Genomic DNA, 12,779 nt, shown 5'->3' on the forward strand with positions numbered 1-12,779 from the left:
CGGACTGACCCTCTACTTGATTCTCCCATGGCAGAGTCTAGCCTTGGAAGACGTGCAGTTTTCTCATTTAGGCTTGAAAATTCAACTCTTTCGCTCCCTTTTCCAAGCATGGGCACAACGATAACGTAAAAAAATAACTCGAAACTACCATAAATATATATCTAAAAAGTGAAAATGTATTCATATATTTTTTTTTTTCAGCCATTCCTAACAGATTATGTACTGAAATCATTCGATATCACAGTACTGCACTTCTAAGTTAAATATGTACTGTTCTGGTATGTACTTGTATGTTAAAGCACTGGTACCAGTTAACCTGATTTATATGATTACCTATGATCGGCGTCGGAATGTTTCCTTGTGTTTACGTACAGTATTTGTGTGTTGAAGTTTTGCTCTGGAGTACTGTATTTGTGAGTTATAACATTAAATAAACCTTCTAACCACTTAAAGTGCTTTCTAGTGATTACCAGTGACAGATAACAGCAAAACAACACATTTGGGGGGTCTAGGGAGCAAAATACGGAGTAGTTTAAATATACGCGATTTCGCACGGAACACGGCACGGTTGGAACGAAACCCACGTGTTCCGTGCGAGTTACCTGTATTGCCTTTTTTGTTTGTTCGTTAAACTCTTATTGTACTGCTTTTCTACAGTATAAACTGTATTTGTAAGTTAAATATTTACTGTTCTGGTATGTACTGTACTTGTAAGCACTTTAAATAAAGTTAAATAATTAAATAAAGCCTTGTAACCAGTTAACCTGATTTATATGGTTACCCATGATCGGCGTCGGATTATTGCCTTTTTTGTTTGTTCGTTAAAGACTTATAATAAGAGAAAAATACATTTTTGTCTTGGTATCTTTACCTATTTGCTCAGGTTTGCTGTAATGGTTTGGATCATTTGATGTAATGCAACTTGTAGAAAACTGTGAAAACTTTCGGGAAGTGAACGAAAATCTGGGACATGAGACCGACCTTGACTTCACCCTCTCATGTATCATCTGTCAGTTCACCACCTGCTATCGTGATGAGTAGATGTACGATTTTTTCGCTCGTGGCCATGCCTAACCACACATAGTTACACCCATTATCTCGACCCAGACAGAAAATACAATCTTTTTCCTCCCTTGCAAAACACAAACAACCACCCTGTTTACGAGACAGCAATGCATATTGCGAAAATAACAAGGTAAAATGATAAAGATGAACGTAAAATGATAAAGATGAACATGTTATGACGGAAGAAGTACGTTTTCCCCGTCTGTAAACGTATTTATTTCTGCTTTGTATCTGTATTCGTAATAATTAGACTTATTGTTGGTTCTGAAACTGCATTACGATTCTATTTTTAGCCATTCTCGTGGTGTGGGAGCTGGAAGTTGTGACACAACTTCCTTATTGCTAATTGGACTGACCCTCCACTTTATTCTCCCGTGGCAGAGTCTAGCCTTGGAGGACGTGCAGTTTTCTCATTTAGGACTGAAAATTCAACTCTTTCGCTCCCTTTTCCAAGCATGGGCACAACGATAACGTAAAAAATAACTCGAAACTACCATAAACATATATCAAAAAGGTGAAAATGTATTCATAACATTTTTTTTTCCAGCCATTCCAAACAGTACTGAAATCATTCGATATCACAGTACTGCATTTCTAAGTTAAAAATGTACTGTTCTGGTATGTACTTGTATGTTAAAGCACTGGTACCAGTTAACCTGATTTATAAGATTACCTATGATCGGCGTTGGAATGTTTCCTTGTGTTTACGTACAGTATTTGTGTGTTGAAGTTTTGCTCTGGAGTACTGTATTTGTGAGTTATAACATTAAATAAACCTTCTAACCACTTAAAGTGCTTTCTAGTGATTACCAGTGACATATAACAGCAAAACAACACATTTGGGGGGTCTAGGGAGCAAAATACGGAGTAGTTTAAATATACGCGATTTCGCACCTAACACGGCACCGTAGGAACGAAACCCACGTGTTCCGTGCGAGTTACCTGTATATATATATATGTATACTTAAATATCGTTCGTTCGTTTTTAAAGGCTCCAACGTGCTTGCATGCGTCAGCCTTCGTCACCTAATGGCAGCTTTCCATGCTGCACAATCTGTTGCAGCCTCCATGTTCAGTCCCTTAACCCTGAGGTCACACTTAATGACCTCGTCCCATGTCTTTGTCGGTCTACCCCTCGTAACCCCACCCCCAATATTGACACTTCTCATCTTCCTCACCCAATTATCATCCCCCATCCTCTCCACATGTCCAAACCATCTCAATCTACCTCTCCCCATCACAACACCAATACACTCCAGTCCCATCCTACCTCAACTCTTCCATCGTGAACCCAGCTCCCTCAGACTTTGGACGCAGGGATGCACTACACATCCACCTAATCATTGTCATTTCTGTACGTCTGAGCCAGCGAATATCTTCCTCTTTCACTGCCCAGCTCTCACTACCATATAGCATTACACTCCTAACACATGCTGCATACAAAGACCCCTTAGCTCGTAGGGAGAGTCCTCTCTATGTCAGGAGAGGCAAGATCTCCCTGAACTTCTTCCAACCACTTCTCACCCTAGCCACAGAGCTAGCTTCAGCCCCACCTCCAGCACACAACATGTCTCCCAAATAACAAAACTCTTCCATACACTCAAGAGATTCACCAGCAAGTTCAATTCTTTCACTTCTGACAATCTCCACCTGCTCTCCCCGACACACCATACACCTCCTAATGCATTCTGTCACATCCACATCCACACCACAATGCTTCTTCACTTCCTCATTTGTCAGTCTGTCTCTCCATGTAACACCACATGCTCCTTTCAGATAACTCATTGGAGAGGAGCATTTGGAGTTACATAGTCAGTGGGAATGTCCATCATCCACGCACTCAGTGTAGTGATACTCCACTTCAGGGTGACTCTACACTGGGTGACAAGCCAAGTGATTTCCCGTAAGCCAGGAAATAATTTAATACGCTGGGTGTTACCCTTATAACCAACCAATACGTGTTCCATACGTGTCAGCGAGTGGATTGGCGGAGGGCTAGTGCCTCTCCCTGGAAAACAACTAACTAATTAGACAAACAAAATGCTGCAGTTTGTACAGTACAAAAATACAGTGATAAAGCAGATCTTGCAGTTTGTCTTGTTTCATAGGGAAGTGCAGTAAGAAGTGATGTGAAGGACTGTATTCCTTTGAAAAGATAATTTTCTTATGAAGTATGTGTGTGTGCCGTATGATCAGAACCTGCCTGTTGGTAGCAATGCATTGCCATACGCTCAAAGAAATCTATGCTGCAGTGTTCCAAATCATGCAGACAATCTAGAGCATTTCTGTTTGAGCAAAAGATGGTTGCACAGGTTTTTGTGGTATCATGGGCTTCACCATGGCTGCATTCATGGTGAGCACAGTGAGGCATCCAGTGCAGATGCTGAAATTGCTGCCTCCTTTCCTCCATTGTTAACCCCTTAACCGTGGGGCGTCACTTTTGTGACGCTTGGGAGCAAGGGATCATACCGCGGGGCGTCACATTTGTGATTCTGTGTTATTTTGAATTCACCCGGGCTTTCAAGTGGTGGCTTGTATCATCTATCAGTACTGCCAATGTCCATCACTAGTCAGCACTCCTAATCTCATCTGTACTCCCATCCATTGTTGACAATTTAGCCATTTCTCCCCGTTCTTGACTCCCCTCCTTACCCCCCCTCCATTATCCTATCCTCTCGCCTGCCTGGCCGTGCTACGCTAAGTAAATCTTCCCTGGAATTTTTCACTGATTTCATCCATTGAAATAAGCCCTATGCCCTATTCTTATACCAAATAATATATACAAGAAAGAAATAAGGTAAGTGAGAGTGCCATACACCTAGAATTGGCTAATTATCACCTGACAACACCTCATGTGCACTCGTTCGCTAATTTTCGCTGTTTATTTCCCCTTGAAATATGCTGTATAATCTATTTTCGTAATAAAAATATATATAAGAAAGGAAGGGAGAAGCGAAAGTGATATTTACATTCACCAGGAACTACCTAATTATTGCAGGCCACCACACTGTATTCTACACTAAGTAAATCTTCCCTGGAATTTTCCACTGATTTCATCCATTGAAATAAGCCCTATTCCCTATTCTTATACCAAATAATATATACAAAAAAGAAATAAGGTAAGTGATAGTGCCATACACCTGGAATTGGCTAATTATCACCTGACAACACCTCACATGCACTCGTTCGCTAATTTTCGCTGTTTATTTCCCCTTGAAATATGCCTTATAATCTATTTTCGTAATAAATATACATATAAGGAGGGAAGGGAGAAGCCTAAGTGATATTTACATTCACCTGGAACTACCTAATTTATTATGTATTGTCTTGGTTTCCTGCCAATCATTTCATTGCTATATATTAGCAGGTCTCACAATGCTAAAGTTGGTAGTATTGCACTCACCCAAGCCAGGCGGCAAGAGGCCACCACTATCAGTTCACTGTCGTCTTTCAAAGTGAAGGTACATCTGATTTGCTCATGCTAACTCCCTCGTCTTTTCAGCCCCATGCAAAGGGCCCTGTGACCTTTACCCCCTACTAAATCTCGTGTGGAAAGAGGTAAAGGGCTGACAGTTGATAAAAGAGTGACTATGATCTTTCTATTCAGTAAAACAGTGCAAGTGGAATTGTAAATAATGTGTTAATAATGTGTAAACAGCAAGTGAAAGTAATGAATGTAAATATACGTGAACAGTGGAAAATAGTTTTATAAGTTACTTCAAGTGACAGTGCATAATACAGTGTAAATAAAATAGAAATGTAAATAACGTAAATAAAATAGAGAACGTAAATAGAAATGTAAATGAGTAGTTTTATAAGAATAAGAATACAGGTTATCCCGTAATTCACGCGAACTTTTTTCACGTGATTTCGGTTATCCACGAATTTTTCGTACAATAATTAAAACAAAATTATAGTATTCAAATAAGTAATTTCATTGTACAAGAGAAATAAATAAAGTATAAAAAATGCCTACCTGCTGCCCGTGTGCACACATATATGTATGTGTGTGTGTGTATGTGTGTGTGGGAGCCGAACAGTCGAACCATGCATGACTTGCAAATCGTTATTTGTGGCTTATTTTTCTGCCTTCCAGTAATTACTTGCCTTGTCTGTCAACATGGGGCATAAGCGTAGTGCTAGTGATGCATGTGGTAACACACCAAAACTGACTTGTAAAGTCATGTTGCTGACAGAGAAAGTTAGTGTTGGACAAACTTCAGGGAGGAATGTCGGCGACAATTCTCTGTCAGGACGATTCCCCGTCATTTATTTACATACCAGTTTATTTAGCAAGTACAGTACACTAGTTTTTTACTTATATAGTTATAAAATCTCCCTGAAAATTAGTTATTAAAGTATTAATTAATCAATAATAAGTATATTAATAGAATGACAGGGAATTGTCCATGTTTTGACGGTGAATTGACTTGATGGTGAATTGTCTCAGAACCGTATGTTTGGGGTGAGTCAACTGTTCATACAATAAAGAAGGAGAACGTAGCATATGGAAGACAGTGAGTGAGAGAGGGCTGGTGCACCAGACTGCTAAAGTGTCTCCACCTACGCCTGTGAATTGTCTTGTAACCGCATGTTTGGGGTGAATGAGTCAACTGTTCATACAATAAAGAAGGCAGAATGTAGCATACGGGAGGCAGTGAGGGCTAGTGCACCAGACTGCTGAAGTGTCTCCACCTACGCCTGTGCTTGTCAGGTTTCAGTTTTAAATTTGTTACATTTTTGTTGTTTTTAATACTTTATGCTAGTTTATAAGGTATATGTAGTGCATAAACAGTATTATTCAGATGTAATATACGTATAGACTTGCGTAATTATGTGCACACAAGGGCAGAACATATACGCGAATTTACCACATACGCGAAGGGTCTGGGAACCTAACCCTCACGTGAATTAAGGGCTTACCTGTATATACCCTAGGAGTAATGAAAGTGAAAGTTTCACTCTAGCATGTATGAATACTATGAGTTATGAGAGTGAAGGTGAAAGTGACATTCACTCTCAATGCTAGTATACAGGACGAGAAAGTGAATGCTACGTATTTTACTGAAAGAAATTGAATGCCTACAGTGACAATAAACTACTATTACTGAAGGAAACTTATGGATAAAGACTGTAGATATATATATGTGTTATATAGTAATAGAAATATTAACTGTGAGTGTTTTTATGAATAATAAATGACAGAACACCAGCGGCGAACTAGCGCGAGTGGGAAGGTCATACGCCCTCATAATTTTCATTGCTTACACAGTGTTTTTTTTTGGAGTATGGATTCCAAACTATTTGAGAATCATAGAATAGTGTTTCTAGTGATAATATCAGACTGTGGTAATCATATTATGGGTTGTCGGGAAGTGTAAAGTGGAGACTTTGGTACCCAACTTCAGAGGTCTCCACAAGTCCTATGGTACTAGACGAAGGCTCAACAAACACCCCAGGAGAAAGCTGAAGGTATGTGCCATAAGCATATATGATTTTAATATTCTAGGACTAATAACTGATTTTTGGCAAATATTTTTAGAGAGTCTATTGAAGCGCGAATGTGCCCGCGGGAGCCGCAAGAAAAAGCAAAACAAGCCCGTGGTTAAAGGGTTAAAGAAGGTGATAGAAGAAGATGTCTACAACGTTGCACGGACGTTTAATATGGACAAGACTGGGTTGTTCAGGAAGCATCAACCTTCCTCTGCCTTTCTCACGCAGGAGGAGATGATGGTGCTCGACAGCAAGGGGAGCAAGAAACATCTCACTCGATTGTTCTGTGTGAATACAAACTGGGACTGCAATCTGCAGCTGTTAGCTATTCACTTGGACACTCATCTCAGGAGCAAGAAAAAAAGTCTGACCTTTTAAGATGGTTCTGACACAGGGTAATTGCCCTGGATGTGTGGCTGATCTCATCAGCCATCATCCACTTGTTGAAGTAGTTATTTTTGCCACCTGGTGCCATCACCAAGTTGCAGCCCCTCAGTGAAGATATCTTCTCTGGTTTAACCCCTTAACCGCGGGGCGTCACTTTCGTGACGCTTTGGAGCAAGGGATTATACCGCGGGGCATCGCTTTTGTGATTCTGTGTTATTTTGAATTCACCCGGGCTTCCAAGTGGGGGCTTGTATCATCTATCAGTACTGCCAATGTCCAACACTAGACAGCACTCCTAATCTCATCTGTACTCCCATCCATTGTTGACAATTTAGCCATTTCTCCCCGTTCTTGACTCCCCTCCCTACCCCCCCTCCATTACCCTATCCTCTCGCCTGCCCAGCGTGCTACGTTAAGTAAATCTTCCCTGGAATTTTTCACTGATTTGATCCATTGAAATAAGCCCTATGTCCTATTCTTATACCAAATAATATATACAAGAAAGAAATAAGGTAAGTGAGAGTGCCATACACCTAGAATTGGCTAATTATCACCTGACAACACCTCACGTGCACTCATTCGCTAATTTTCACTGTTGTTTTTCCCCTTGAAATATGCCGTATAATCTATTTTCGTAATAAATATACATGTAAGGAGGGAAGGGAGAAGCCTAAGTGATATTTACATTCACCTGGAACTACCTAATTTATAATGTATTGTTTAGATTTCCTGCCAATCATTTCAGTGCTATACATAGCTGTTTCAAGAGCTAACATTGGTAGCACTGAATATCCCCTAAGTAGGCCTCTACCCCGGCCCTCCCTTATCAGTTTACTCTCATCTTCCGAAGTGGAGGTACTTCTGTTTCTTCTTGCTGACTTCAGGGACTTTTTCACCCCCATGCAAAGGGCCCTGTGACCTTTACCCCTTACTAAACCTCGTGTGGAAAGAGGTAAAGGGCTGACAATTGATAAAAGAGTGACTACGATCTTTCTATTGAGTAAAACAGTGCAAGTGGAATTGTAAATAATGTGTAAATAATGTGTAAACAGCAAGTGAAAGTAATGAATGTAAATATACATGAACAATGGAAAATAGTTTTATAAGTTACTTCATGTGACAGTGCATAACACAGTGTAAATAAAATAGAAATGTAAATAACGTAAATAAAATAGAGAACGTAAATAGAAATGTAAATGAGTAGTATTATAAGAATACGAGTATATACCCTAGGAGTAATGAAAGTGAAAGTTTCACTCTAGCATGTCTGAATACTATGAGTTATGAGAGTGAAGATGAAAGTGACATTCACTCTCAATGCTAGTATACAGGACGAGAAAGTGAATGCTACGTATTTTACTGAAAGAAATTGAATCCCTACAGTGACAATAAACTAATACTACTGAAGGAAACTTATGGATAAAGACTGTAGATATATATAAGTGTTATATAGTAATAGAAATATAAAGTGTGAGGGGTTTTATGAATAATAAATGACAGAGTACCAAGAGTGAACTAGTGCCAGTGCGACGGTCAGACGCACTCGTAATTTTCATTGCTTTCACAGTGGGGTTTTTTTTGGAGTATGGATCCCAAACTACTTGAAAATCATAGAGTAGTGTTTATAGTGTTAATATCTGGCTGTGGTAATCAATATTACGGGTTGTCGGGAAGTGTAAAGTGGAGACTTCGTTACCCAACTTCAGAGGTCTCCACAAGTCCTACGGTAACTGACGAAGGCTCAACAAACATTCCAGGAGAAAGCTGAAGGTATGTGCCATAAGCATATGTAATTTTAATATTCTAGGACTAATAACTGATTTTTGTCAAATATTTTTTGAGAGTCTGTCGGAGCCCGAATAACCCCGCGGCACACGCAAAACATCGGTAAACATGCCCGCGGTGTAGGGGTTAAGGAGCTCATCTTCTAGACCTTTTATGAATGGCTGCTGCAGATGATGGACAGGGGGGTGGAGTTGTAAGGCTTAAAGCACTGGGATTGGATTAGTGTCAAAGTCAACTTTGTAAATGTTGATTTAGAGTGGAGGTGGGCAGTACCATGTCAGACTGTATAGGAGATTTGGAAGAAATGTAGTCTGAAAAACATGCTAACTTTGTCCAGCCCTGAGATAATGTGACAGTTGAGGGAAGTCATCATGGTTGGTGAACTCACGTACTGCATGTATCCAGCTGAGTCACCCAGTCTCATCGTGGATTCACTGTCAGCTCCTGACAAAGTCACATTTAGCATCGCCGATGAAGGCATCAGCCTGAGAAGGAGGCCAGGAATGAGCTGCCTAATCTAGAGCTGCAGACAACTGTCAACAACCTCATATTGAAGAAGTTAGCCAAAGAGAAGAGGCATCTGGAGCCAGCCAGTTATTACCAACACAATCAGCATGACCTGATGTGTTGATACTGAGGCATCCAAGTGAATTCCGCCAGTTTGCAGAGATATAAAGGGCAGGATGCTGAGCATGTATGACGCAGCATGCTTTAAGGAGTTTAGAGTTGTGATTGATTGCCTTGTGGCCTGAGCAATGACTCTACTGAAGACTCTACAACTGGCCCTTGCAACTTATCACATCCTATCATCCACCACTGTTGCACCAAGCTCCATCCTCCCTGCCCTTACAAGCAGCACCTGGCCAACCAGCCACCACCACATATGACACTGTAGATTTGACTTTTTGAGGTTTTCAGGCCAACCGTAACCTCAACTCCTCAGCATCATCCCCCCCCCACCCCCACACTCCACACCAAGTCAGTCATCATCATCTGTCGGGGTAAGTGCCACTGTTTGTTTTCAGTCACCCCTAAGTCACTGTCATATGTCTGTTTTATCTCAGAATAGTAGGATATATCTTTAGAAAGCTTATTATTAAGCAAGTTAGGCTCATACTGTACATAGCATTAATGAGTTGCAGTTAATACAGTCTCTCTTATACAGTTGTTGTTGCTTAACACTCGTCTGTCTGCCCAAGTAGACCAATCAACCAAAGTAATAAGCAGCTGCTTCTGTACAGCTATTCTGAAGGTACAGAACAGTACATACACTCTGTAGGGATCTGGCATCCCCATGTGGTTGAACCCCACGAAGGTTGGACCAGGGTCTTTCCCACAATAAGGTGCAAGGAAGTATAAAGAGATTTGGCTTCCAGGTAGACACTGAATATGAAGAGATTTGGCTTCCAGGTAGACACTGAATATGAAGAGATTTGGCTTCCAGGTAGACACTGAATATGAAGAGATTTGGCTTCCAGGTAGACACTGCAGTTGCTTCACCCAGGGTGCACAGTGTCACCAAGTGTAGGCTCCTTGTCAGTGCCACTTTCATGCAGTGTACTAGGTTAATGGCACCAAGTTTTGCATTTTTAGCCGTCACAGGAATGCAGATTAACATAGCTGTGTGAGTGGAAATCTCTTTAATTTATTAGATCCTCACTTTCTTCTTTGGGCATAGCTTAGACTCTCTCCCATTGTTGTCCATGTTGTAAGGTCTTTGGTTCCTGTACAAACCCCCTCCCCTTTTTTTTTTCTTCTTCTTCTCTCCAAGCACTTATGTCTCTGAACTGGCCACAAGACCTTGAAGTTCTGCACAGACTTGATAGCACTAATGATTTTCCATTCCCTGGGTTTTTAAGAGATATTGAGTTAGAACCTTTTACTGTAGAGAAACAAATAAGATAAACTGCACTAATGTCTGATGGTTCACTTCATACTTTATGCCTGGTTCTGGCCCTCTGTAGCGTTGTTAACCTTTACAACACTTTAGTTTTACTTCTTTGTGTGTTTGGCCAGCTTTGATGAAACACGACTCCTCAGTATAGATTTCTAAATCGTAATGTACTATTTTAGAGTTAGCAGATCTCACCTACACTCCAAAAGCCTGTGATGTCAGAAAATTATCTTCCTCAGTTCACTTTTTAGATTACTTCTCCAAGGATGTGCTGATTCAGTACTTTCATTAAGGCTTCAGCTCTCTCTCTCTCTCTCATTTCTGTGTCTGACTTTGCGAAGGTGGGATTAATTCTCACCTAAGACCCAGTTCTGTTTTCTTTGTACACTATACAGTATTTCATAGTTGGTAAATACAAACCAGTTTGAATTTCCTGTGTTGTCTTTTATGTAGCCTATAAATTTTTTGTATAGTACATAAGAGTCATATTTTTGTGGCATCAGATACAAGTCAGTTTTATGGTCCTATGTTTCCTGAAATGTAACCATTCACTTTTGGTACAAATTCACATGTGATTCATCAGTGTGATACATTAAAGGCTATTTTTGTATTCGATGAGTGCTTCAAAAGGTACATTTAAAGGTATTACACCCAAGGGGCCACTAAATTATGTGATGAAGAACATGGAGATAGAAGCAGATAAAGCTGTCACTGGCATATAGTTAGAAGGGTCAGAATGAGCGATATGAAGCTAACAAGTCCGACCACAGGTGATCATAATTTTGTCTTATCTTAAAATAACAGTGTTGTTTACAGGAAAAGCAGGTAAAAGAAGAACAACCAAAAGGCCAGAACTGTTGTAACAAGGCAGCAGATTTGGAACTCAAGGTTTGGGTTCGTGATTTATGTATCACATCATGTAAAAATAGATAAACAATGCCTATAAGTTTCAGGATCACACTCCAGGACTTACAGTCATCCACTGTGAGACCCTAAAGTGAATGTAGTTTGGATGCAGCTACCCCATAGGGCCGGTTGCTTACTGCAGTTGATAGGTCTGCTTGATTAATGAACTGGGATTGGGCAACAACATCAGCAGTACTCGGGGGACCTGGAGAGGGATGCCTTCAAGCAGTGACATTGATTTACCTGGTCGCTCTTCTGCGTGGTTAGATAAATATCCCTCATCTCTTTCCATGTCCCCTAAAGGAGGGTGGTGGCCTGTAATAGGGAAATTTGGGCCTGCATTCTGCTTAGTTCACATTCGAGGAGCTTGGGGTACCAGTAACATCATCATCAGTATAAGCATTATTTTGAGGTGGTGTGCACCCATCATCTCTGCATAATCTCATGTGGTGTTGTAAGACAGCTTGATTTGCTCTTGTTAACCAGAGCTAGGTGTATGTGAGAGTGAGCATATGGCTATACTGAAAAGAATATTGTTTTGTATACCATACAGGTATGTAATTATAGATTAAGGAACTTATTATTTATTTATTTAGTTCTTTTATTTTTTTCAGAGAATAAGTGTGTTTGAACCATTTGCTATGAGGGATACAGTCCAGCACTTTTGTGAAAAGCACCTTGATAAAATCAAAGCCTACATGCAGAAAGTTTTTGTTAAGCTTCCTCTCCCTGTACGCTGTGGTATTGAAGGTAAGACATCCACTGCTGACTTAAGTTTGAGTACAATGCAGACACCGCTCACACTAAATTGAAATATTGATGCTCCCAGTTGCACTTGGTAGGTCTCATATTTGCCATCCAAGATATATACAGAAGAAATCCGTACAGCATGTATTTCCCTAGTTACCTAATTGTATTTACCTTGTTGTGATATGTAATGTTGTGATATGTTTATGTAAATCAAGAACATCACAGACACTAACACTAAGCCCTGTGAGACTCCACCTGTTACTTCCCTTCATCCAGATATCTTGTCGTTTATTACTGTCCTCATTTGCGTGTCTCTCAAGAAGTCTCTCATCCACTCCAAGAGGTTCCCTTTCAGTCCTCCTATGTGTTCCAATTTCCACGTTAGTCACTTATGGGGTACCTTACCTGCTTTCTGCAGGTGTAAATACACACAATCCACCCAGCTATCTCTCTCTTGTAGTACGTCAATCGCCGTAGAGTAGAAGTTCAACAATTTAGA

The 12,779-nt window shown here is 40.3% G+C and overlaps 1 protein-coding gene across 1 annotated transcript in view; it reads left to right on the plus strand.

Annotated features, from left to right (window-relative positions):
* The window catches only part of melt (ventricular zone expressed PH domain-containing protein melted), a 671,576-nt gene that overhangs the window by 535,989 nt on the left and 122,808 nt on the right, over positions 1-12,779 (plus strand). The window contains exon 16 of the mRNA XM_080267230.1: positions 12,145-12,280. Within this exon, the coding sequence (XP_080123356.1) occupies positions 12,145-12,280 (136 nt within the window). The remainder of the gene's footprint in view (positions 1-12,144; positions 12,281-12,779) is intronic.

This window comes from Coenobita brevimanus, chromosome 23 (genome assembly GCF_032717465.1).
Source record: "Coenobita brevimanus isolate Jiangsu-jjx chromosome 23, ASM3271746v2, whole genome shotgun sequence".
Lineage (NCBI taxonomy): Eukaryota > Metazoa > Arthropoda > Malacostraca > Decapoda > Coenobitidae > Coenobita > Coenobita brevimanus.